General features: G+C 43.9%; 2 protein-coding genes across 5 annotated transcripts in view; one reads left to right on the top strand and one right to left on the bottom strand.

Moving 5' to 3' along the window:
- Positions 1 to 20,782, top strand: UGP2 (UDP-glucose pyrophosphorylase 2). 2 transcript variants are annotated; one of them, XM_039381129.1, is made up of 10 exons: positions 1 to 22; positions 6,100 to 6,227; positions 6,771 to 6,878; positions 13,814 to 13,999; positions 15,416 to 15,549; positions 16,208 to 16,505; positions 17,584 to 17,781; positions 17,957 to 18,199; positions 18,645 to 18,749; positions 19,696 to 20,782. In XM_039381129.1, exons 2-10 carry the CDS (start codon positions 6,114 to 6,116, stop codon positions 19,801 to 19,803), a joined length of 1,494 nt encoding a protein of 497 aa, XP_039237063.1. In that variant the 5' UTR covers positions 1 to 22; positions 6,100 to 6,113; the 3' UTR covers positions 19,804 to 20,782. The 2 variants fall into 2 exon arrangements, with proteins under 2 accessions (XP_039237063.1, XP_027568192.1); XM_027712391.2 differs by lacking the exon at positions 1 to 22 and adding an exon at positions 430 to 599.
- A 1-nt stretch (position 20,783) lies between these two features.
- VPS54 (VPS54 subunit of GARP complex) overlaps positions 20,784 to 26,005 on the bottom strand; it is a 48,313-nt gene continuing 43,091 nt past the window's right edge. For all 3 annotated transcript variants that reach the window (XM_027712101.2, XM_027712277.2, XM_027712188.2), the window contains 3 exons: positions 24,937 to 25,044; positions 23,933 to 24,027; positions 20,784 to 22,010 (listed from right to left, as the gene is read on the bottom strand). In XM_027712101.2, coding sequence (XP_027567902.1) covers positions 21,905 to 22,010; positions 23,933 to 24,027; positions 24,937 to 25,044 — 309 coding nt within the window. In that variant the 3' untranslated portion in view covers positions 20,784 to 21,904. The remainder of the gene's footprint in view (positions 22,011 to 23,932; positions 24,028 to 24,936; positions 25,045 to 26,005) is intronic.

Here is a 26,005-nt window from a genome sequence, read left to right as displayed (position 1 = left end):
GCCCGCGGTGCCGCAGGACGAGGTGGGTTCGGCGGGGCCGCCGCCGCCACCGCCCGGGCACAGCCCTGGGGGGGCCCCGGCCCGGCCCGGCCCCGGGGCAGCACCCGCCGGGACCGCCCCCCCCCGGCCCCGCCGCCGCACGGGGCGGTCGGAGCGTGGGGCGACCGCGCCGGCCTGGCCCGGCCCGGCCTGTCCCGTCCCATCGCTGTTCCCCCCCGGGAGTGGGGAGGAGCCGCGCCGGGAGCCCCCCGGGGGAGGCGGGCGGGCGGACGGCCCGGCGGGGAGGGGAGGGGAGGAGAAGGGAGGGGAGGGTCGGGGGTGGTGAAACCCGGGGCGCGGCGGGTCCGCCTCTTCCATTGATGAAATTTAAATTGCTCGGCGTTCGCCGCCCGCCCGCCGGCCCGGGAGGGAGCGCTGGGCGGAGGGGCAGCGCGGCGGGCGGGCGGGCGGGAGCTCCCAGGGAGGCCGGGGTCGCCGTCGTTCCCGCCGCAGCCTCCGCAGGGGCGGCAGCCGCGGGGCGGAACCCCCCGGTACGGGGCACTCCGTGTTTGGCCGAGTGTTTATTGATTAAAGAGCGAAAATGTCGGCGCTCGTGAAAGGTAAGCTGACGCGATTTGTTTTTCTCGGCTCCCTTCGGCTGTGTGTTTTGGCCCCGCTCTCTCTCTCCCGGCGGCTCGGGGGCAGCGGTGGGTGCAGCAGCAGCCGAGGTGCGATGTGCGGGATATTCCCCGCAGCCCTGTCCGTGATCCCGGCGGGGCCCCCGCCGGCCCAGCTCGGCTCTGCCGCTCCGCGATCCCGGGGGGAACCGGGCGGGAGCGGCGGGACTGTGCAAGGGGTCCCCGCCAGCGCAAACCTCCGCTCAGCGCTCCGCTAAAGTTGCGGGAGGAAGAATGCCGCGGTCCGACGTCTTCGCTTCTTTTTTTTTTTTTTTTCTTTTTAATTTTTTTGAAGGCTTTAGTGCGTTTTGGCGTTTTCTGATCCCGGCGGGGCTCCGACGCTCTCCTTTACTCTCCGCATGTGTGTACGTGGTCTGAGTTTCGGATTCCCTGTGAAACAGGGAACCAAGCCCGCAAGAGGTCATTTCGGGAAGAAAAATTACTTTGGTGCATTGCTGTTGCAGGTTTTTTTCCCCCCTCCTTTCCGGTGTCCTAATGGTGTTTTTTGTAATGAAATCCGTGCCTGTGGGGTTCCTTAATATAAACCTGTGCAGGCCTATCAACAAATACAGTGCTGCCCGCAGAAGGAACACGAGGAGGTCTTTTGCTGTACGAACTTGGATATTGCAGGCAGCTGAGGGCCTTTGCAAGCTTTGGGAAATCACTGTCCCCTCACACAGCGGGTGTCCAGGACTGTACAACGCTGGCTGTGTAAATGCATCACCTGTCTGCAAATGTCCTGTGATACCTGGGCAAAAGGCAGAGAGCTGAAGTGTTTCGGCACGTTGCTCAACCGGCCACTCTGAAAGTTACCAAGATGAGCCCTTGCGAAATACATTACGAAAATACATTCCTAATTGTTCTTTTTAGATGGAATTGGCTTATCTCAGGCTACTGCTGGAGGTAGCCATCTTGCAGACAAGTGATGTTATTTATGAAACTGAAAGCTGTAGAAACCTGTGTAAAGATCATAGTTTGCTTTTTAAATATTACCAAAGATTTGACAATCCTAAAAGCTTTAAAAAAAAAAAAAGTATCCAGTGTTTAGATACTCTTCTGTCAGGCCAATAGTACTAAAACATGTTGCCAATGTCAAGTGATATTTTTAGCATGGGGATCAGCTGCTAGACTGAGAAATCCAGCTGTGTCTGACTGTAACACCTAAACTCTTGGTGTGTGCAGCTGGCAAGAAGGGCTTCCTATGTTGCAAATTCCTGAGTTAGCTCGGGCTAATGTGCTCATCTGTCAAGGAGTGTCAGAGCATATAGCTTTCGCTTCACGTATGCTTCAGTCCAACATGTGTTGGCGAAGTTTGCCTTTAGTACTAGGAAAATGTTTGTAAAGACCGAGTGGGTACGTTCAGTTCTGAAAATCAAAGTAGTATTCATTAGCATTGCACTTTATAGTGTGGGTATTTAAAGAGAGTTTTATCCTTGCCAGAGATAAGGGTTGCCTTGAACTTTAAGCAGAGCTGTTGAAAGTTGAGGCATTTACTCTGTGCCCTCAGCACAGAGTTCAAGGATAGAGCATTTAAAGTTTAGCTACGTGTTGTAACTCACTGGCCACCCTTTCTTGATCTTTATGCTGTAGTCTGGCTCCAAAGAGACCCAGATACTTTTCTGCTGTAGGTCTTTCTGGATAGTTACTTGGATTGCGAAAGTAATCACAGTTCATAATCCTCAGCCCAAGAGATTCCCCATTTTTCTCATGAGAGAGAGAACTTCTGGCTTGACTTGTCCCATGACTCCCTCCTGTGCTGGGTCCTTGTATACTGAATACCAAAGCAGGAACTTCTCTTCTGAGTGGATTAATGAATAAAATTAATCAATCTTAATGCATTCTCTGCTTTTAACATAGAATAAGATGAGGGCTGGCAGAAAGGAAACATGTGCAAGCTCCTAAGGGGTCACTTTTTTCTGTCCTTGTGCAGTTTTCCTGAGGACATCTACCCCTTATTTTGTTTCTGACAGTGTACAAAGCCCTCCTTTTTATTGGCTTGATCTATCATGTTTTGTTTTTTTCATATGTCAGTTATAAAATTATGCATCATAACCCTGCTGGTAACTCTGCCATGTGCTGAGGCTTGTGCTGTGAGGGCAGGGGCCAGGTTAGCAGTCAGAGCAGAGCACAAAGGCGTGCTAGAAATAACAGTGGGGGCAGGAGGGCTGGAGTGAAATTCTCCACGCGTCAAACACCATCAGGAACTTGATTAAAGAGCTGTCCTATCTCTGCTACTTGGGAGGAAGCACTTTCTACCAAAGACATTAAAATAAGATATCCTGGGTGGTCATTTTTGCAAAGCCTAGTGTTTTCTGAAGTCTCAACTATTTAGTCATGCTCTTCTGGTCTGTGCTCATTTCCTGTGTGGGCAGGTCCCCCAAGAGTCTTCCACTACCCTGTCCTACCCGTTTCTTACTTCTGATGAGTATTCAAGAATATTGGTTTTGTAAAAGTGGGCTTAGGCTGAAATCTGAGGCGTTGGTTGTGAAATAGTTTGGAAGAGGCATTTCTATTTCAACACAATTTGGGATTTTATGGCCGCATATATCCTGGGAAATCTCTTCCTGCGATTATCCAGCGCCCCTGCCTCTCATCCGATTTTTAGAGGCACAATAGCTACTTTTCATTATGGCCTTAGGAAATTTTAGTTGCCTGTAGGAAAGAACTGCTTTAAGATATACAGTTACACTGGCCTTTCCACTAGTTGCTACTAAGGTGAAAAGGGAAATCAATCTTCACCCAGGCTGTTAAATTCATCCGCAGCTCATGTTAAAGGACTGCAGTTGTCTTTCTGCTGGCAGTAGGCTGGGATGCATAAATACCAGCTTCTTCCCAAAATCTCTGAGGGGCAGGGGAGCAACTAGTACTGAGATTGTTTGGAGCATGTGTACCAATGCTGATGGTGTGGTCTTGTTTTGGGGAGCCTTTAGAGAGTACTTTAGGGAGCCTTTAGAGATCCCTGTCCAGCCCACATCCTGGTGGACGTCTCTTAAGAGAAGTGCTCGAAGCCTCTGCCTCGCAATGGCGTGTTATAAGCAGAAGAGCTTTGTGTTGCTGTTTCTTTTGGCTGCTTAGTTACAGTATTCAAAGTCTTATGTATGCAGAATAGATACTTTTCCTGCACCAGGCAAGCACGTGTTTTTATGGACTCCAGCCATGTCATTCCTCTCTCTGTCCCCAAAATAATAATTGGACCAACAGCACTAACGGTGCTCTCCCCAAGAAACCTTGCCCTGACACATTGAATCTGGATGAGACTGAGGGGTTGCAGTAGTTGTTACATGGTCAGTGTAAACTAAACTAAATATCCTCTGTTGCCATGAAGGGTGCAGCCCCCAGCGCTGGCAGCTTTGGCAGGCTGGGTTTAGGTAAGAGCTGTCCCATCTACTGCCGCTCTGAGTGCCTGATGCTTGGTATTGGAAAAAGCAACGGGTTTGCTTTGCTTCTCTGCGAGGGTGTTGGTGATCAAATGTGTTTAGCATTTGCTCGTTCAGTTTGTGAGAATTCATAGTATTACAGGAAAAAAAAAAGATGCCAAAACGAGGACGTTATCATGCACTTACTTTTATGATGCCTTTTTATTTTGATTTATTTGGTATGCTACTTAGTCTCTAAATGGCTTTATCTGGTAGATACAAGTCTTTTGGCCAATATGAGGGAGCAGACTTTTCCTACTTACATGGCAGCCTGGGGAAGTTGCTGGCTGGCTCTGCCTCCTTTCAGCCCCGGTGTGTTTAACAGTATGACTGAAAGTCTCTGAACGCTTGGGATGTGCAGAGTTCCTCCTGAGGTGTGTTGGCGTCACATTGGGAGGTTCAGATGTTTTACAGGCTGATGAACTGTGAGAAATGGCCACTGTGTTGCTGTATCAGAAGTGGTGTATTGTAATATGTTGCAGGGAGGATTACAAACATGCGAAAGCATCTCCTAGCAGTTGTTTTGCTTTGCATCAACCCAAAATGTGTGAATGAAAAGGCAGTGCTTGCAGCAGTTTGGTATGAAAGTATTAAGCTGGTACAGACCTCCTTGTTTTTCTGTAGGAAAAAGTGCTTCCTGATGAAGAGCTGTCCGTGTTTTTATGTATTTGACCTGGAAAGATGTGCCTAAAAGGCTTTCAACTCTTACCTGCTTTTACTACTAAATGAAGCATTTGATTAAAAAAAGAACCTATTGTTCACTGCACTGTTCATCTTGAGCTGGCGTTTTCCCGTGTTGCACCACACACAGTATGTGCACTGCAGCACTTGTCTGTCTTTTTTTTTTTTTTTTCCTCCCTCCCCTACCTGCAAAACAGTGCAGTCAGGAAAATGGCTTCTGTGGGCTTCAAAGCAAGGATTACATACTGTCACTGAGGCTGAGGCTGTGGAATACTTTGCTTAAAAAATAAAATACAATCAAAATTATATTAAAATGAACCATCTCTGCCATTCTTAGGCATTCTCAATAGGAGAGCCTCTTAATGTGTGTTCTCAGTAGGTAGACTTTAAATGCAGGTTCCTCTTCTAACAATATTTTCTGTCAGTATCACTCTGTTCACTTGCAAAGTTCCCTTCTGTCCCTTTTTGCACTAGTATTCAGGGTGTTTCTAAAATCCAGCTATATTTGGCAATACATCACTCTCTGTGTTACAGGGAAGTCATTACTCAAGGGATTTGGCAGAAATTAAATTAACTGAGGTCTTTAGAGAACATACTCAGAATGTCTTTTGAGAACACACTCGCTTCAAATGCTTTCAGTTGGAAAACAGAGTCATGTTCTCTCTCAGTTCTTCCTGCGGGGTGGACTTTATAGAACATTTGTGTATTTACTCTTTTCCACATTCATGAAGCTTATCACTTTCAAAAGTAAAACAAATGCTGAAGTGATAGACAGCCCAGTTTTCTGGGTTGCTTAGTAACTGAAATGCATGCTGTAGTGTGAAAATACTCACACGATAAAGTGAGGGAATATTTACTGGAACAAACAGAAGATCGTGTGAAAACGCGCTGTATAAATAACGAAAGCATATGTTTTATTTGCTTAGGTGAACAGAAGGATACGCTCAATCACAACGTTCTACAGAGCTTTTCACTAAGAAAATTCTCCTTTTTCACACTTACACTTGCTAAAGTGTGTTGATGCAGTAGGATGTGAATTCTTTAGCAAAAAAAATACGCTGCTGTGGATTTTTGGACACTTCTTGAGATGGATCATTGGTCTTTTCGGGTTCTTTTGAGTTTTGAAAGAAGGGTTGTTATTCTTTGGCCCCAATTTAAGGTCTGTTCCACAAGTAACTAACTAAGAACAAAAACTTTAGATTCCTGTAGTACAAGTGATAAAACAAAACTAGATTATATGAGTTTATCATGTTTTTTTTAAACAAAGTTGAAGGCTATTTGTAATCTAAATAAACTAGGTTTGTTTTGTTTTGTTTTTTTTAACCCCTATTTTCATTTTTTTCAAGATTTCAGCAAAGCAATGTCTCAAGCTGGCTCTTCACAGTTTCAGGAAGTCATTCGACAAGAGCTGGAGTATTCAATGAAAGTAGAACTCGATAAGATACTTGCGACCGCAAACTCAAATGAGATAGAGGTAAGGAGCAGGACGTGGGTGCCACTCAGCATGACAAACTGAGTGCAGGACATTGAGGCAGATCTTAGACAAAGGGATGAATCACAGATTACCATGTCCTTATTTTTAGGATGTGCTCTGATCCTGTGTGGAAGAGTAGCCTGGATACAATGTCAGTAGGAGACTTTCAGTTCCCTATAAACTGGGTGATGGAGTTATTAAGTGTTTAATCATCTTTAGTTATTAAAGGTTCTATGTAATCTTCAATGGATTACAGAAAGGGAGGGTAAAGCTGTTATCTTAAAGATTGGGTCAAATTGTTAAGGTTATGATTTTGACAAAATACTTGTTGTGCAGGTATCCAAGTTGGTTTTGTACCTTGAGTTTTAGTGAACATGAGCTTTTGGTACCTTTTAGAATTTTACATAAATTTTAGCGTGTCTACTTCAGTGCTAATGAAATTACTCTTGTGAATAGATTGTACATAAATGTGTAGAAATGCTTCTGTGATTGAATAGGTATGCATTAAATATCAGCATTTAGTAATGTATTTCTTTTTTGTAGCACACTAAAAAGGACCTGGAAGGATTTAAGAAGTTATTTCATAGATTCCTACAAGAAAAGGGACCATCTGTGGACTGGGGGAAGATTCAGAGACCTCCAGAAGATTCTGTAAGTTGCAATGAAGTGGCAGTCTGTAAGGAACATAAAACTGATAATTGCTACTTAAGGCAAATGGTGTATCCATCCATCGAGGGGATTTATCTGCCATGGTTCCCTAAAATCAAGTAGGACAACGCTTTGGGTTTGAACTGAGAAATAAATATTTGTTGACATATGTTGTATGTGTTCCTGAACATCAGGTCCTGCTTACCATATGTGTCAAGTTCTTTGGTGTTATTTTGTTAGCTGTTCTTTGAGCAGGGGAACAAAATGGGACAGATGCCACCTTACCATTTGGTACTTTTTCTGGAGTAAACTGGAACTTGTGTCAGAGGGGAAGTAGGTTCGACCCTTGTTGCTCCCATTTCCCTCCTGCCCCTAAAAGAAGGTTGCACGTCTCAGATGAGACTGTTTCCAGAGATCCATTATGCTAAGTAATTTGAAAGGGGACATATGGTGAGTGGGCTGGGTAATAGAGCTCATTTAGCAACTTCTCTAACCTACAGCAGCTCAGTAAAAGAAAGGGATCTGAAACGAGGAGTTGACTGCGGGGGGTTTTGGAGCGTAATTTCTTAGTGCCATCTATGTTGTTGTAACTTATAACCTGTAACTTGAGCTGCTGCTGAAAAAGCACTATATATTTTCTCTGCACTGTTTAGTACTGAAATAAATACTTCCTATTAAACCTAACTTCATTTTATTGATTCATCTGTGGCCCCAGGCTGTCCCTTTGACTCTAATGGTGTAGTTGTGCTACAGATTCTTGCTTTTCCCAGCGTAGTGATCTTGGCATATTGCGGGACTTCTGTGTCCTCACAGGTTTGTGGTTTCTCTGAGGCTCTCTGTGTGATTCAATCGAGGCTCTGTTTCCAACTGAAAGGCAGGCTGTCTGGTTACTTCCAGAACAGATGCAGTGCTGCTCTATAAAGCGTTGAAGAATGATGCTGTTTTAGAGCAAGTCTAGGGTTTTTCCAAGGTTGAGTGTTTTCTTTTAGCTTCAAAAACATGTGATGTCTTTCTTTTCTGTACTGTAACACTGAATGAAGTGTTGCTTTGGGGAGAAAAGTCCACCCTCAATGAAGAGGCCAAGGTGAGAAATTGGAGTTCTAGATAAGGCAACTTAGAAAGAAGGCTGAAGAAAAGGGGATTTCTTTCAGTGTAGGGGGGCTGAGACTGTGGGGGGCGATAGGTCTCTTAAATATGTAAAAAGGTAGTTACGACAATGAAAGGAATAAACTGTTCCCTGTGTCAAGATAAAGCCTGGGATTAAATTACAGAAATCTGATGCAAGTGAATGGGCTGCTTTGTGGAGAGGAAGAGCTGTTGTCTATTTTCCAAGGGTTGCACACCTTCTGTGGAAAAACTTACAAGTTCTGTAAAGGACTGAAAATGACCGAGTAGGACACTGGGAGCAAATGTCAAACAGGAGGGTTATGGAAAGGCACTAAAATAGACTGAGGGGATATTCCCAGACATGGCAAAGTGTTAAAAAAGAACTAAGGCAAAGGTCTAACTTAAGATGACAGAGGGCTAAATGGAGAAGGGCAGGATTAGAAAGAGTATCTGCCTTCTTCCTTGTGGTCTGTACTGCTTATTCTCAAATGTGTCCCTGAGCTATGTAGCAACTTTTGACAAGATAAGAATTCTGCAAGATCGGGTCGCTGCTGGTCAGATGAGATGCATGCACGATCTTAAATGGAATTTCGCTTCCTAGCATGAACTCTAAATTAAGTAATGATATTTGATAAATGCTACAGAAGAAAGCTAGGGCAAAACATCTGCAAACAAACTTCCTTCCATGCATTCTTCACGTCATGGTAAATACTTATTTCTTTAGGGTGATACTTACACTTCCTGATCTGGCAGGAGGTGGGTTTAAGTGCTTGCAAAAACCGAAAGCAAAATTAAATTACTTGAGTATTTTTTTTCTTTTCTCTTTTTTGCTGACCATGAGAGTTTCATCTCCCTACCCTCCTTGAACCCTGCTCGTATCTACCCCCTCCTTTTTCATACATCAGTCATGTCAGGTACACAACGTGGAAAGTGAAATGTGTCTTATGTGAAACCCTTTTCAAGTGACCTTCTCCCAGAGGATTCCTTGCTGAGGGGTATGACTTGTGGAATTATTAGATAAAAGTTGATTTCTTAAAGACCAGAATATCAGAATTATTAGTCTAGCTAGTACAGGTAAGAACAGTCTGAGCTTTTAGAAGAGATAAAGAGGGATGATTTTTGAAGGGCTGTAGTAATGAGTTCTTTGGGACAAGTATCCATCTGTGAACGTACGCGTGTTTTGTCCGAGTGCATCTGTTCAGTTCCGGGTGCATTTTCTTTCCTGAGCTATAAACCCTCACATATATTCTCCTCCTGGTCTTGTTAGAAGAGCACAGAGGTTGTTATACACAAGACTTGTTTGCTGGTGATCTTGCAAGTGATTTATAATCGCCTATAGGGATGACCTTGTTTTATGAGGTGGTGGGTGTTTGGGTGCTTGGAGAATCTCACACTACAAGGACCACGCCCTAGAAAGCACCAGTTTACTCTCCCCAGTGGAAGTCTACTTGCCTGTGATTGTTTTGGAGCATTGCTTTGCTGATGAGAATTATGGGAAGTATAATCTTCAGCTGATGCTTAGCAGAGTAAAAAGCATCTGTTTAGATATATATGTGTGTTTATATACATACAGACATGCACGTGTATCTGTAAACAGAGGCACCCAAAAATGTGCCAAAGTGTTAAGTTGCTGGTTTTTTGTTTGTTTAGCAGCTTAAAAAAGTTCATGAATACTTATAGGCTTTGTCTTTTAGGTGGGAAGGGTGTTTCAGGCTTTTGCCCAATGCCAAGGGACTGTGGTATGTAGGAGCAGAATTTCTGATCAGACTTCTGTAGGTTGTCTGGTGTGCTACCTGTGATATTTGTTCTTTGAATGTAGCTTTTTCCTGAAGCATGTACTGACAAGTAAAGGCTCCTGTCAGTTAATTTAAACAGAAATTTTTCCTTTGTAATATTCCTCCATTTTTCTCTGCAATGGGAGATTTCTCCCTGGCCTCCATGTTTTCAGTGTAACAACTAATACTGATGATGGTAACAGATGATTGAACCCATTTCACACTATATTGGTAAACCTTTGACTTGTTTTTTCCTTCCAGATGCTTTGCTTTCATATGTCCAAAGGCTTACAGTGATAGCTCGCATAGTTAGGACCCATTACTGTTACAGTCTCCAGAGAAGAAAGTACACTGAGAGTGCCAGTTAACAGGGAGAGGAGGTAAAGAATGTGGACATGGCAAGTGTAACTTAATCCCCTCGATGTAGATTGCAGCGATCTGTTTGTTTGAATTGGAAGCAATAGCAAAGTCCTGCTGAGAGGCTTCAGAGAGAACTGCAGTGACCAAGTTAACCACAGAACAGCAATGCAAAACCTCATCTGGGATGTAAAGAGAGCATCCAAAGCAATGTGAGTGTGAAAGGAACTTGTCTGTTAGAGCCATTTTTTTTCTTCCCCATTGGTTGGATTCTTGTCTGCAGCTCAGGTTGTCATCTCAGTGAACTGTATCGTGAAGGGAAAGAATGAATGTTATGCCCTTACTCAAAAGCAAGACACCTTTCTAATCTTCAACTCTGGAAACGGGTTTTAAGGGTTCATAGAATCTTAGAATGGTTTGGAAGGGACCTCAAAGATCATCTTGTTCCAACCCCCTGCCATGGGCAGAGGGACAAGTTCCACTAGACCAGGTTGCTCCAAGCCCCATCCAACCTGGCCTTGAACACCTCCAGGGATGGGGCAGCCACAGCTTCTCTAGGTGACCTGTTCCTCTACTTCACCACCTTCAGAGTAAAGAGTTTCTTTCTGAGATCTAATTTAAGTCTCTCCTCTTGTAGTTTGAAACCATTCCCCCTTGTCCTATCCCTATCAGCCTGTGTAAAAAGTCACTCTTCCTCTGCAAGCCCACTCTAGGTACTGGAAGGCTGCAATGAGGTCTCCCGAAGGCCTCTTCTCCAGGCTGAACAACCCCAGCTCTCTCATCCTGTCTTCACAGGAGAGGGATCCTCTCTCTCTAATCATCTTTGTGGCTTTCCTCTGTACCTGCTCTAACAGATCCGTGTATTTCCTGTGCTGAGGACTCCAGACCTGGGTGCAGCACTGCAGGTGGGGTCTCACAAGGGCAGAGACCTCTTCACTTGGTGGTATTTCTAGAACTGTCCCTTGGTGCTGAGTAAATGTTTCCTGGTAGTGTAAGTACATATGAACTAATACGGGTGTATTCCTTTCCCGTCTACCCACAATGACAGCCCTGATGCTCATTTTGTCTGTCTCTGACAAACTCTTGCAAAGCCTCCTTGCAGTAGGAGTATGATTCTGAAATCTGTTTGTCAGACTCCCAATGCTGCCTCATGCAAACTGTTCTGAGAAATCACTTTTGTGACATTGGCTGCAAAACAAAGGAAGCTGCATATGTCATCTTAGAACACTCCCAAACCACGGCTGTGAGACATGTCTCAAGTGAGTAACACTGCAGCCAGGCAGCTGTAAGCCATGTCATTCCTGCCCCTGTTTTTTCCTGAGGAATTTCCCCATCAGCACTTACTTGTCAAGCCCACTGTTCCAAACCTTTAGAGCAAGGATTGATTTTTGTTACTGTGGAGCACTTCTTACACTTGTGTATACGCTTGTAGATCATGAGGTAGTTCTGCATATTAGTGCCTACACGACTGGAACTGCTACACGATAGCACTGGCACCCAGCAGTCCTGATGCTGCAACATTCCTGCTGGAACTTGAGTTCTTGACATTTGTTATTTTCTGAATTAAAGACCCTTCAAGATCCAGGGCTTCATTGCCAAGTTGTCGTTTCCAATGCCTGTGCCAGAAGAAACTGAAACATTTAGTGAGGCTGAGTCATAAATTTTGTGTTGTAACCGATGCAACATCCAGTGAACTGAGTCCTCGATGGAGGGCCTGGATGGAACTGTTAACTTCTTCAGGATTTTTGCTTTGAGCTTTCTGCATAAGCTGGTCTCAGGCATGATGGTGAAGGCATGAAAGGGTAGTTGGCACTTCAGCAAAAGCAAATGATTTTTGAGGCAATCTAGCCCTGAGCTGAGTGTCAGACTTTCTGCTTTTTATGAGTGATGCAAGAAGAACATAGTGAGACGTGAAAGTTGAGATAATTTTTCTGGATGTTCAGACGGTGTCTGAACATCATGGATGTGACTCACGTCCCACCCAGCTAAAGCTCAAGCTGAAATGCTTCTAATCCATTTACAGTCTAATACAGAGCGCTATTGACCTTGGAGTGGATGGGAAGCAGTAAATCTGAGTGTAAATCTCTGTAGGTCCTGCTGGTAGTGAATCGTTCATTAAGCTTCCTGATGTACCTCCAAGACATTAAAATCAGTGTTTATCATCTCTTTGTTAATGAGAAGAACGGTTGTTTGTCAAGGTGTCTGCCCAGCCTGAACACAATCTCTGTTGTCGACAAAGCACAGTGAGATTCTGCTTTTTGCGCACTTCTGTTCCTGAAAAGTTCTTGGAACCTTGGAAGGAAGTTCCTGTGTTTGTCCTCTGGGAAATGGCAGTGTTTGTGTTACTGCTTTCTGTCTGAGCCACAAGAACTCCGTGTGGAGTCACCTTATCTTTATATATATCCTATAAGCTTTTCAGATCCCATAAGGAAGAATTTCCCTAATGTGAGGGAACCGCTCTAATCTGCTGCCTGTGGTGCACTGGAATGCTGGAATTGCACAAACTCTCCTCCCTACACCCACACATCCCAGTAAGAAATATGACTCTTGTTCCAGTGCAGTGCGAATTTCCATTTGAACCCCAGCCCAACTTGCCCAAAGCAAACACAGTTCTGAAAACTACTCTGTATGTATTTGTTCTTGGAAATCAGCTGTGGATCTCACACACCCCTTATCAGCGTTTAAAATAATTTTCTTGCAGCTGGAACACACACAGCACTGAAACACCAAGGCTTTTCTGCAAAAGAAAATCTTTAGAAGGGCAGGCTAAAGGATAATTATATTGATTCTGCTCTAACAGTTTTGGCATGATTCTTACCGTGGCATTGTAACTGTCGTCTCTCTGCCTGAGGTGCTTTGGATTAGGGAACAAGCAGTGCCTAATGCGAGACACACTGTCATTACAAGCCTGATTTTGCTCTCCACCACTAGCCCCAAGTGTAGCCCAGACTCTGTTTTTAAACCTGTCAGTGAGGTAGAAGACTCTCTCTAAATTTTATTGTGAGCTGGATGAACACATCCTGAAAACAGCAGGATAAGAAGTAGGAACTTTCTTCCGCTTTGTATCATGCTGTTGGGAGAGATGAATTATTAGATTGGACCAGTAGTTGGAATAGAAGTTAGTTTAGACTGAGTTAAAGAACCAACCTTTTGCCAAGAATGTTGCCTTTGACAACCTTAGAGCAAAGTATAAAAAAAAATAAATCTATGAGTTTAAGCTGCTCAGGGAAGGAAAGTTATATGCCGTGCATGCATATGGATTCCTAAATTGGGCCTGACTGAAGGGGAAGAGGGGGTCATCTTACTGGGACAGTGAGTTAGATGGCACCCAGGGAAACCTTCTGCAGGACAAGAAGAAGGTTGTGACTTCTTCCTTACCCATCTTTACCACTGAGTCAGTTCTCTGAACCTGGAAGAGCAGACAGAGGCACCTTCTTATCTGAGTGAAGCTGATGGTGACTGGTGTCACAAAGCCTACAGAACCTCTCAAGGAAAGAGGTTATTGTAGTAACAAATCGGGTTATTTGTATCATAACAAATCAGATTATTATAGACTTCCTTTGCAGATGTTCTTTAGTGTCCTAGAGCATATAAATAAGTGTGGGTTTTTTCACCTAATTTTAAGTTCTGAAAGTTTTTAGGAGAAAACAATTTCCTTCCAAATAGCTGACTGCTGGTTTTGGGGTTTTGTTTTCCCAGATCCAGCCCTATGAGAAGATCAAGGCCAGAGGCCTGCCTGATAACATTGCTTCTGACTTGAACAAGCTGGTGGTTGTGAAACTCAATGGTGGCCTGGGCACCAGCATGGGCTGTAAAGGCCCAAAAAGTCTCATCGGGGTGCGAAACGAGAACACCTTCCTGGATCTGACGGTTCAGCAGATTGAGGTAACGTTTGATGAGCTTTTCCTTCTGCGTTGGAGGAAGCAAGACACACTGAGCTGCTCCTGCATGACCTTTTAAGAGGGATCACAGTGGAGGCTTGCCAAAAGGAAGAGGAGAGGGAAATGAGGTCTGGTCACAGTGCTGGGGTGAAGTAGAGAATTCCTTTGGGAAGAGTAGACTCCAAAGGAACGGAGCAATCAGCACCGTCCCCTCCACATGTGTTAGCACAAGTGTGATCCAGCCTGTTCACACCAGCCTGGACAGTGGGAATTGTGTCCAGAGACACAAGCAGCCACATTGTAGAGCTGATCTGGCCTGGGTAACTAACTCCTGGGCTTGTTTCTGACTCCTCCAGCTGCAAGTTTTATCTTTTTTAAAAAAGGAGGTTTTAAAGTGCATTAGAAGAAAGCTTTTCACAGCAGCTCCAAATTCCTTGTTGAAGTTAAACTCTCATGCTGGAAGTAATTGCTGGCATTTTCCTCTGAAGAAAGAAGAGTAAAAGAAAATAACAGCTGCTGGTGTTGGGAGAGGACATTTCAGCTTATGTTTTTAATGCTGAATATTCCTCTTCCAGCAGATAATGAAGATAGTCATTAGAGTAGGAAATTGGGTGTGCCTGTTCCATAGTTTCTGGAGTGCCAACAATTTTTGCCTCAGTGTGGTGTTTGTTTGGAGTTACTCTCCCATGTGTGATAGATGGTTCTGTAGCAGACTCAAATTTACATCCAACTGATGCAGCTCTTTATCCAAAGGGTCATTGTGGAGGTCTCCAACTCCACCAAACACTCTCCAGCAGATGAGGGCAAGCTCATACACAAAGCTTAAAACTCACTGAAATGTATTGGGTTTTTTTTCCCCGCACACTGTTTTTGGTGAAACACTGTCATGATGTCCAGTTTTTTGCTGTGCACATGGAAATGCTCCTGTGTATTTCAGCTCCATTCTATAGATTCCCAAATAATTAACATGGTGACATTTCATTCATTATGTACTCTTGATACTGTTGTCCATCTCATGGCCTCTCAAGAAGGCTCAAAAGTGCAGAGACAGTTTGGAAATGTCATCTTGACAGACTGTAACAATTTGATGGAAAACCTGCCTTTTGTACTCAGCAGTAGCTAAAACTGATCATTTTGTAGTGTTGTGCTTTTCAAATTACAAATTTCGATGCAGATTTAAAAACAAAGATTAATTAAAGATACATTAATTAATACAGGCCCTATCTTTACTACTAACAAGGATTTATTTTCCTTTACCCAATTTATTATCCTTTCTGTCAGCATAAGTGCATCTCTCTTTTCTCTCATGCATTTATTATTTCTAGTCTGTTTTATCCAATTTCTTTCTCCCAAAATCTTAGGTGTCAGGAGTTAAAGCTTAATAATACATTCTGATTTTAACATTTATTTCCCATCTCAGCATTTGAACAAATCCTACAACACCGATGTTCCTCTGGTTCTCATGAATTCCTTCAACACTGACGATGACACAAAGAAAATCCTGCAGAAATACAGTCACAGCCGTGTGAAGATATATACTTTTAATCAAAGCAGGTATCAAAAAACTTCACCACTTGGGGTAAAAGGACAAATTAGCTTGTTTCTCCAAATTCCAAATGGGGTGGATTTTAGTTTGAGGTGCTGGGGTAGCAACAGTGTCTTCTGTACCCATGTTCAGTCTATTTTAGGTCTCTTTTTGAGACTGAAACATGAGGGTGTTGGGCAGAGTCAAGTGACTTTGCCCAATGTATTAAAATCAGGGAGAGGGGTGTGTGTGGGACCCAGTTTCTAAGAAATATAGGAATAATGGTGTATGAGATTCTGGCCACTTGATTCCTGAATTTGCTTTTAGTGTCCCTAGGCTCTGGAGGGAGACAGACCGTGGTTCCTTATCCAGAACAAACTCTAATCAAAGTGGCTGCTGGGTCAGAGGTGTGCTTGGCATGTTCTGAACCTGCCTGTCAAAGGCAGGTTGGTTTACAGCATGGTCTGAGAACTGGCTTTAAATCCTTGAGTAGTGAGATTGCATTCTGTAGCTTCTCACCTCAGAATTTGGATGGGTCTTCCCATTGAGAGTACTTACAGTAACCTGGAGGGCACACCTTCAAAAGCTGTATGGAAAAGCCCAGGGACTTGCACCTTTCCTGTTGTATTTTTTCTTTTTGCCAGTCTGACATTGGCGAGAACTTAACAAAATCCATTGTCTTCACAGGTATCCTAGAATTAACAAGGAAACTCTGCTGCCAATAGCCAAGGATGTCTCTTACTCAGGAGAGAACACGGAGTGCTGGTACCCTCCAGGCCATGGAGACATCTACGCCAGTTTCTATAACTCTGGTCTGCTGGATAACCTCATTGCAGAGGGGAAGGAATATATATTTGTGTCCAATATAGATAATTTGGGTGCCACTGTGGACCTTTACATTCTTAACCACCTTATGAACCCACCCAATGGAAAACGCTGTGAATTTGTCATGGAAGTCACAAACAAAACCCGGGCAGATGTGAAGGTAAAGGGAGATGGGTGTCAGTCTGTCGGTGCCTGGTGTGTTGGTGGTGATCCCCAGCCTCTCACCTCCTCTGAATGCATGGATTCAGACATACATACACCCAATCTCCTTACAGCTATTTTAGGCACCATTTAACACATCAGCTTTGTTCTGATTTGACTTGCACAAAACCAGCAAGTTTATGACGTTCTAATTCATGGAACAAATTTGATCCACGTTCTGGGCAGCGGCAGACAAGGGCAGCCTGGGCTTGACCGCAAACACGAGTGATTTCTGCAGGGTGCAGGTCACAACCTCTGTGCCTTCTCCAAACTGTCACTGACACAGGGGGAGAAGCTTGAGGGTGGTAAAAACAGAGCACTGAGGGCTGGGATGCAGCAGCTACATCCTCTGACTGAAAGCTGCCTAAGCTACTTACTGAGCTGTCCAGGTATGCATTGCACAACTCCGTGTGGTGCAGCTGCACATCTGCTCCTGCCCTAAACCCTTGACTTTTGTACAAAGTCCAGGTGTGCCACGTGTCAGAGGTTTATGACGTATCAAATACTTGTAGCCTGCAGTAATTTGTCCTATAAGTGTGCTTTGCCTCTGTTCTTTTAAATGTGAGTGTGGGTGATATGTGATTTTTTCCTGTGTTGATTACCTCTTAAGAAAGCTCTGACTTAGTCCTACAAAAGCACAGAAATGCCCTGTAAGAATACAGTTCAGGTTACTGAAGTACTCAGATTTAATTTAGCTTTTGTTCTGTCATCTGGCAAAGCACTGTTGAAGGTGGTTCTTGACAACAGTGGCAATTGCAAAAGATTCCCAACAACTTTCATTAAAGGAATTAAGTGTCTTGGAGTGCTGAAATATGATCGTTGGACAGTTCTGACTGTACTTTAAACACACTCTATAATTAGTAACCTGCTAGCTGGTTACTAAAAACAAGAAACCTTGTTGAAGGTTCAACTCAGTTGAACCTTGCTCTGAGGCTCAAGTTTAAATGCCAACAAACCAGTGCCTCTGTTTGGGCTGAGGGGAGGATTTCTCTGGCTTCTATGAACAGGACTTAAAACTTCTCCTTTGCCCCTCACAGGGTGGCACGCTCACGCAATACGAAAATAAGCTGAGGCTTGTGGAGATAGCTCAGGTCCCAAAAGCACACGTGGATGAATTCAAGTCTGTGTCAAAATTCAAAATATTCAATACCAACAATTTGTGGATTGCTCTGTCTGCAATTAAAAGGCTGCAGGAGAAGAACGCCATTGACATGGAGATCATTGTTAACCCAAAGGTAACCAGCCAGGGAGGGTTTAGAGGAAAGACTCAAAGGAACTGTTTGTTTCCCGGTAACCAACAGGCACTGCTGCCTTCAGGAAGTGGGTGAAGGCAGTGCTCTGGCTGATGTTTGGCTCTAGTTCTGAGACCCAGAACCTGCTCGTTGTGCTCATGTGAATTTTCTCTTCCAGACTCTGGATGGAGGCTTGAACGTTATCCAGCTGGAGACTGCAGTTGGTGCTGCTATCAAGAGTTTTGAAAACTCTCTGGGGATAAACGTACCTCGTAGTCGTTTCCTGCCTGTTAAGACCACATCAGATCTCTTGCTTGTGATGTCAAACTTGTACAGCCTTAATGCTGGGTCTCTAACCATGAGCGAGAAGCGTGAATTCCCAACAGTGCCTCTTGTCAAACTGGGAAGTTCTTTCACAAAGGTAAACTCCTATAATTATACTTGGTGTTTATCTCTTTGGATAAAAATACAGTTCATAGCAATAAATAAGTTAGAAGTGAGGTTTACTTTATCTCCCTCTGCCCATCTGGGCATTGCCTTTTGCTCTTTGTGAAGAACCGTGAGAATACAAAGTACTTAACATGTATGTGTAGCCTCCTACTGCTGTTGGGTGCTCCTGTCCCCCCTCAGCTGAGGAAATGGAAGGTGAGCTGGGCTGTGTGTGTTCTCCACAGCTTGCCCAGCACTGGTGGAAAGCTGTCCCTACTGTTCCTCACACTTATCTCTGGAAGAAATTACAAAGTAGCAACTCCTATATTGATTCAGATGTAGATTATAGGAAGGTTCCTGAAAGGAGTATTCAAGAGGCTTGTCTTTAATCCACAGATGGATTTAAAGCTGTCTCTATTATTTTCTCCTTCTAAAAGGTTCAAGATTACCTACGGAGGTTTGAAAGTATTCCAGATATGCTGGAGCTGGATCATCTCACGGTTTCAGGCGATGTTACATTTGGGAAGAATGTTTCATTAAAGGTGAGTGTGTCATTAGGATGCCCCTGCACTAAACATGACTGATCTCTGCTCCCTGGGAATTGATCCTGCCTCGGTCAGTGCCTGTATACACAGTCCATAGGAGCACTCCTGGGAATTATGGAACTGGCCCAAGGATCGTAGAGGCCAAGGCTGGACAGTGACCCCTGTGAAGGAGTGCAGGGTGTTAATTGCCAGAGCTGCTGCTCTGTACAGGCCCAGGGAGAGAAGAGGTTTTATCTGTGACCCTTGAAAGCACCACAGACCTCAGGTCTCTGTTCAAACACTGCCGCCATCTCTGTCCTGTGGCTCGACAAGGCATGTCCCACCTCACCTCCCAGGCTGGCCTTCCCACACCTTTTCTGGCCCCTTCTCATCAGTTTGGGGTTCTTGATTTATTAGTAAACATTGGTGCTGAGCAAGTTAAGTTTCTCTCTCAAATTCTTCCTTAGCATCTAGGACAGTTCAGCAGCTGCCAGATGGGTGCAAGGTGGGGGCTGTCTCCCCCAGCACTGGCAGTGGCTCAGCTCTGGGGCTCGAGGCTGTCCCTCTATGCCCAGATTTGCTGTACAGCTGCAGCGGGGGGCTGGGCTGTGACACACGGACTGACGGGGGTAACATTTTTTCACCTCAAAGCAAGCAGACATGACAAGAGCCCGTACAGCAAGTATGTATCTTCAAAGAAGTTACAGTTCTGCTTGTAGGCTGATAGTATCTAGTCTGCTGGTAATTACAGTGTTTCCAAAAATGCTTGTTTAAAACCTTTGTTCTGGGGGAAAAAAAAACAAACCACGAAAAAGCCTATGCAGAAACAATACAACAAAGTGCATCCAGGCTCTGGCTGTGTCACCTGTGACACCTAAATGGTCCTCCAGACAACCTACTCCCTCCTTCCAAATTAACAGGTAACGAGTTTCTAAACACTTTGTTTTCTTTTCTCTAAACCCAGGGAACAGTTATCATCATTGCAAATCATGGGGACAGGATTGACATCCCAGCTGGAGCTCTACTAGAGAACAAAATCGTGTCTGGCAACCTGCGGATCCTGGACCACTGAGTCCATGAGAGGGCACGGTCAGGTCTGAGGCTGCTGTGCTAAACCAGCCTCATCATGGAAGAACCTTTTAAGCATTAGAAATCTTAAGTACACAGAGGGCCTATGCTTTGTCATCTTCACAGTACCCTGCAGTATTAATTTAAAATTAATTTCTCTTGCTTATCTCTAAGCAGCCACATAGTGCCATGGATGTGCGTAAGTAATGCTTCAGTCCTTAAAGAGATTCTGTAACTCAGTTAATATAACCTTGAAGTGCAATACTGTTTGTCTTGCGGGAAGATGGACAGATCTTCTTTGATAAGAAGTTAAGAGGCTTGCCTCGAACATTCAGTAGTTTTGAATTGCTTGTAACTGCAGAAATAAAGCTGTGAAGCAATACATGTGGGACAACATGGTTGGCAACTCCTGTGACGTTTTAGGAAGGCACAGTTGAAAACCAAAAGTTTCACTACTGCTAAACAGGCTCTTAAAACCCTGTATTTCATGTGCTCACAACCTGTAGCCCTCTTCAACCCCCCCCAAACTACAAGTGGGATGTCCTATCCCAGTTGTACGTCGAGGTACTGGGGTAAGGCTGTCAATACCTCCATTTCCGTATCGTGAGAGTGGGAATCATCCGTGTTCCAAACTTGCCCAAAGAATCCAATACTTGAGAAAAATGCCTCAGTATCCATGTGTGGTGTTTGCTTTTTCACATCCCATTCAAGACTGGATCTCCTGTTAATATCTTAATCCTTGATCTGCCCTCTTTTTTCAATAAATGGATCACGTTGACTACACCTATGTTCATATTGTCACAGCCATGTATGTTAATTTATCTTCTCGAGTCATTTCTAAATTTGTACAGGAATCAAAATCCCTGTCCTAATCACTATTGATTTCTTAATGTTTCTCTTGTATTTACATGCAGACAACTTTATTTTATAAGCTTAGTATAACACTGGTATGTATCATTAAAGAAGTTGGTCTTTAAAAACAACTGTGATTTTAGAGCTTTATTTTGACTGACAATTAATGACATCTGTTATGCTGACAGGTGAGCATGCCTGGCTGAGGGAACCACAGGCGCACACACACTGCAGCAGATCATTCCATCATCCATGATCATCACAGGGTCAGGCACTCAGACTGGGGTCAGGTAAAGAGGGGTGAGGTGAGATACACAGGCACTTGTACTTAGTACTGGCAGCCTCCAGTCTGTAAAAGGTAGTATTAAAAACTCTCAAATTAAGTTTATTTCAGTTGCGCCTTCCTTAATGGTGCAACCTTTTGTAAGCAGCCTAAAAACTTCAAAATTCTCTTCTTCCTGCCCTGTTTTCTCCTGTCCCAGTCCTTCCCACTGCCTGGGGCCCTGCCAGTCCAGGGCTGGGCAGCTGAGGGCGACCATCCCCACACCAGCCTTTCTGCTACCTTACAGTTCCCCCAGTAACCCCTGTCACTGCTAACAGTGATCAGGTCACTCCTCTGTCCCACATGTAATGGCTTTGGGGAACTTCTGTTTGTTAGAAAATCTTGCCTTCAGATGGCAGGTTGGAGCCCAGCTGTGAGAAATCCCCTCGAGCAGGACTGCTCCCTAACAAAGCTGAATCCTATATGCGAGCAATCAAAAGACATTTATTTATATAAAGTTCTGTAAAAAAATAAATTTTAGAACAGCATAGTTTCATAGAGAAAAACATTTTCTACAGAGTTCCAACTGCAAGATTTTTATATTGTACCATCATTAAATAAGGTGGGACACCATGTGAATTTCATTGCACTAGAAGAAATGCAAAGCATCTTTTTAATATAAAGATATACAGAGCATTCTAGACAACTACAGCTGTGTTACAGCTATGTGTTCTTTTGGATTTGGTCCAAAGAAACCTGAGTCTGTTTCCAGAGAGAATGAAAAAACATTGCACAGACAGCTGATCACTTGTTTCTTGCTGAAGGACACTGGAAGGATCACTCCCTGCAGCTCCTTCTGAGTCTAGCTCCCCTGACTATCAGTCGTGCCCTTTCTTGGAATCTGGGCTCAAGTATTCACCTCACCGTTGTCACGCTGCTTAGAAGAAAGTCAGTCTGTTGTCAGAGCCAAGTGACTGCTCCCAGTGGATTATCACCTCTTCTGCTCCCAGATTTCAGCCATGTTTAGGTCTAAGTTGTTAAGGCCTTTCAGAGCTTGAAGGTTTCCAGTGTAAAAAGCTACATCTGAAGTAACCAGCCTGCAGTGAAACACATGACAAGATTAGAATCAGACCCCCTCCCATCCACCTGGAGTGCTCAGACAAATAGCCAGGGTTTGTTTAGGACTTTGGCACACAATTACTACAATACATGTTCAAATCCTAGGCCTGGATTAGATATTTTAAGTATCAGTTCAAAACTCAATGCTATGGCTGTGGTTTATTTTACAGCAGTGATCATCCATAACAGGATTACTGCTGGGCATAAAACTAGTTCTAGGGAAGGGAGATCAAACCACGAGTTCAGAAAACTCAGCAGGAATTAGGCATTTAAAACTTCTATTCTCTTGCTGTAATCCCAGGCTTATCTAGATTTGAACTCCCAATTCCATTGAAACTAAGAATATTAATTATTGCAACATTAACTTCTGTATTTTAGAGGGTAATGATTCTAAGGATAATGTAAAAAGTAACAGCTACATTGTAACAGTTTATACAGAATTAAAATCCCTCAAACATTGTTGAAACGTCAGGAGTCATGATGCTTCTAGCTAGCAAGATGCAGGAACACAAATTGTATTTTCATATTAAAAACTTAAGCAGGAGTCACAGAACTGGATTTTTACTATTTACTACAGAAACAAGCAGTTTAAAACAGAAGGAGGATCAGAAAACCATGTTAAAAACTCGGTCAATGAAGACTGCTGGAACAGCAGCGAGTGACATCCAGTGTTTGATGTTCTCAAACAGCCCCAACTATGTGCTCCCAGAGAGCTGTGTCTGAGGTAAGAACTGCTGCCATCACAGTTCCTGGGCCAGCTGAGACCTTCTGCCTGCTGGGAAATACACCCCAGCATGTCACCAGAACACCTGCCCCACCCCTCCTGTCAAAAAGGGATTCATTTAATCCACCCGACCACAAGTATCAAACAAACCCAACAGCACAGGATGAAGACAGCACAGCTCAGTGTTTGGGATTGCAAATCCGAGTGTGAAACACCCCAAACACACTCCAGGTGCTCTCACTTCAGTGGGCCTGCAGTGGCCTCACCCCACAAATACCTTTATTAAGTACCAAAGGCAACAGGATGTCACCTTGTGAATACACACCAAGTACAGAGAACCATTTCAGATAAACCCTCTCACAGAAGAACAGTGTCTCACAGAAGAATACACACAAGCAGGACAAACCAGGACAAATTGGACAGGAACAAAACTCTTTCACTCCAGCGACCTTTGAAACATTAACTTCCTTCTCTGACTTCTTCAACCTAAGACAATCTCTTCTTGCACATGAGTAGGCCAACTGAATTTCACCCTTACTACACTGCAAACACCACATAACCCCCCTGAGGTCATTAAGGATGATTATATAAACCCCACCATTTCAGCCTGCAAAAGGCTGTAGGTTTTCCTGGGAGGTGGGGACATCAGGCACAGCCAGGCACCCTCAGGAGAAGCACCACTGACCCGCTTGGGGATGGAGGGTTGGGCTGGAGCAGGAAAGGGGAACAGCTCTGTTTCAAATCTAGTTCTGCTGTAAAAACCATTTCTGTAGAGCAGCTGTTCACTGCACAGATGAAATGCTGCTTCTTCCTATTTTTACTTTGCCAGTGCCATGAGTCACCATCCAACGTTTCTAAACTGCTTCGGGAATCACGTAATTCATGTGAATTAAACTGTGTCTGCTGCTGTCACACAAAGGGAGAAAAAGCAATCCATGAACTGAGGAACCTACAGCAGTTTTCCAGTCTGACAATGTCCACCTCCCAACCTGTTACCAGGTGGATTGCACTCCTACTTACTGTGGAACAGCACAAGTCATGTCCTTTACTGTAAGAAAGCTCCAAACCTGACATACTAAAACACGGAGCGTGGCTGCATTCTGCAATCACGACTTTCTCGCAGGAGACGACGCCTGATTATTTGAGCAGTAAAAAAAGAAGAGTGCCCCAACATACCCATTTAGAGGTCCTCCATCATTGACCACGTTGAGGTGGGCCAGCTGCCTCTTCAGGTGGAGCTTGTAGCTTGCGTTGATTCGTAAAAACAACATCTACAAGAAACCACAGCACCAGAGTAAGGATCTGTCCCTGTCCTTGCATCACTGCCTCCAGAGAGGAAATGCGCTGCCAGCACCTTCAGCCACTAACTTTTGGTTTTGTTTTTGCAACTCGTGTGATTTTTTTTTTTCCTTCTGCCAGTCCTTTGGCCTCCTCTTCTTTCTGGCCAACATACAATTTGTAACACACAGGACAGAACATACCCTCCCTTACTAATTTTGTGTTGCACATTCTTAGGAGCATGAACTTTTCTTATCTGTTGGAGGAATCTAACAACTGGTACGAAGGCTAGAAGATAAAAAAATCTCTTTCCTGTACTAGAACCACTTAAAGTGGTTTTTCCAAGAAAAAATATGAAAAACAGTTTGAAGGGACCATTTAATCTAATGTGAAAAAGAAATGACAACTTGGTGTATTCAATGACTGGATCGGTCCTTTCTGTCCTTTGCAACTCTGCAGTAGCAATAACTGCAGCAAAATACTGGAAAAGGACATCTGGTACAATTTGGGTGCATAATACACTTAGGGACTTTTGGAAGCCACTGATTTTGAGCATTACAGAATTATCCTCTGAAAGGGCTGTACTTGAGCCCTAAAGTGTTGCAATTTGTGTAGAATTTCAGCACTAATTCCTGAATTGAAGATTGTCCTCTCTAGACATTAAAAGGCAGCTCAAAATACTGAAATCTGTTCTTTTCGTGTGTCTCATCTCCGTACACATCCAAACACTTCCCTCAGTTCAGCCCAAGCTGTCTGCATGACTGCTGCCAAGCCCTTTAACGTGTGGGTTTCACAAACACTCAAAAAAGAATTCCCCTCTCCACACATAAAGTCCCTCTTGTTACTGAGTTCATGTACATTTGCAAACGAGGTGTTAGATGAGGCTCAAAAATAACATTCACCTGAGTTTGCTCCTCAGGAAGGAGATCATATATAGCTTCATGCATCTTTGCCATTTGCTTGCAGATATTCCTGAAGCATGCTGAAGGAACAGGAGCTTTCACTTCATACTGGAAATAAACACACAACCAGTTACTCCTTCCTACGACTTTAAAATGGTTTATATAGGAGAGTTCCCAACAGCCACCTGAAGCTCTGCTGTGCTAATGACATCAAGAATCAAAGTTCATTTAGCACATCACAAATTAAAACAGTCACTGGGCATGAACTGAGCCAGCCATGAATTACAGATGCGGAGAGAATAATCTCTGTGCCAGCCACCCCAATGCAGTTGGCCCTCTCCTTCAGATTGGGATGAGTCAATGACAGACAAGGACTTCTACCTCTGAGAAATATGCTCCTCGAGTAACTCATGAGAGAAAACTACTTCTCTAGGATCACATACATCCAAATTTGTGAAGAATCAAGGAAAGGAAACCATCAAGAAATGGAAACTCCTAAAAACTCATCATTGGCCATAAAAAAAAATGCAACCACACCACCAAACAAAAACCACACAAAAGTGTTGCAGAAATACCTTGGAAAGCAAAGTAAAAAACATCCCTTCTCCTAGTGCCTGAAATCCACTAGAAAACACCAGATGGTAAGAGATTTGCTACAAAGGGAACAAAATGCTTATGTCCCTACTCTGGATAGGGAAGATCTGACCAGGATTTCAGAAACACTGAAATCCTCTCCCAGGAACAGTGAAACAAGCTCTGCAATTCTAGTTGGAGAGGCTGTGCCAGCAAAGGCCCAGGTGACACACTGGCAGGTCATCTTTGGAACAGTGACACTTCCCCACGGAGCCTTGCACAATTCAGGGAAGAACCAAATCATCACAACTACCTAATTTACAAACAGATTGGAGGAGATGCTTGCTCTTCTGCTGGCCTGAATTGCAAAAGAGAACAAAGTTTATCCTGACAGGAGAAAAAGAAATGGGGAGTTTTGAGAAAATCTTTACGGTAAAGCCAAACCATTGACCTAATTTTGACAGGACAAGCAGCAGAAAAATAGTGCTTACTGCTC

The sequence above is a fragment of the Pipra filicauda genome, unplaced genomic scaffold, assembly GCF_003945595.2.
Source record: "Pipra filicauda isolate LSUMZ 115617 unplaced genomic scaffold, ASM394559v2 scaffold109_size3271384_pilon, whole genome shotgun sequence".
NCBI lineage: Eukaryota > Metazoa > Chordata > Aves > Passeriformes > Pipridae > Pipra > Pipra filicauda.
The sequence above is the reverse complement of the archived record's forward strand: the minus strand, read 5'-3'. Positions and strand labels throughout refer to the sequence as shown.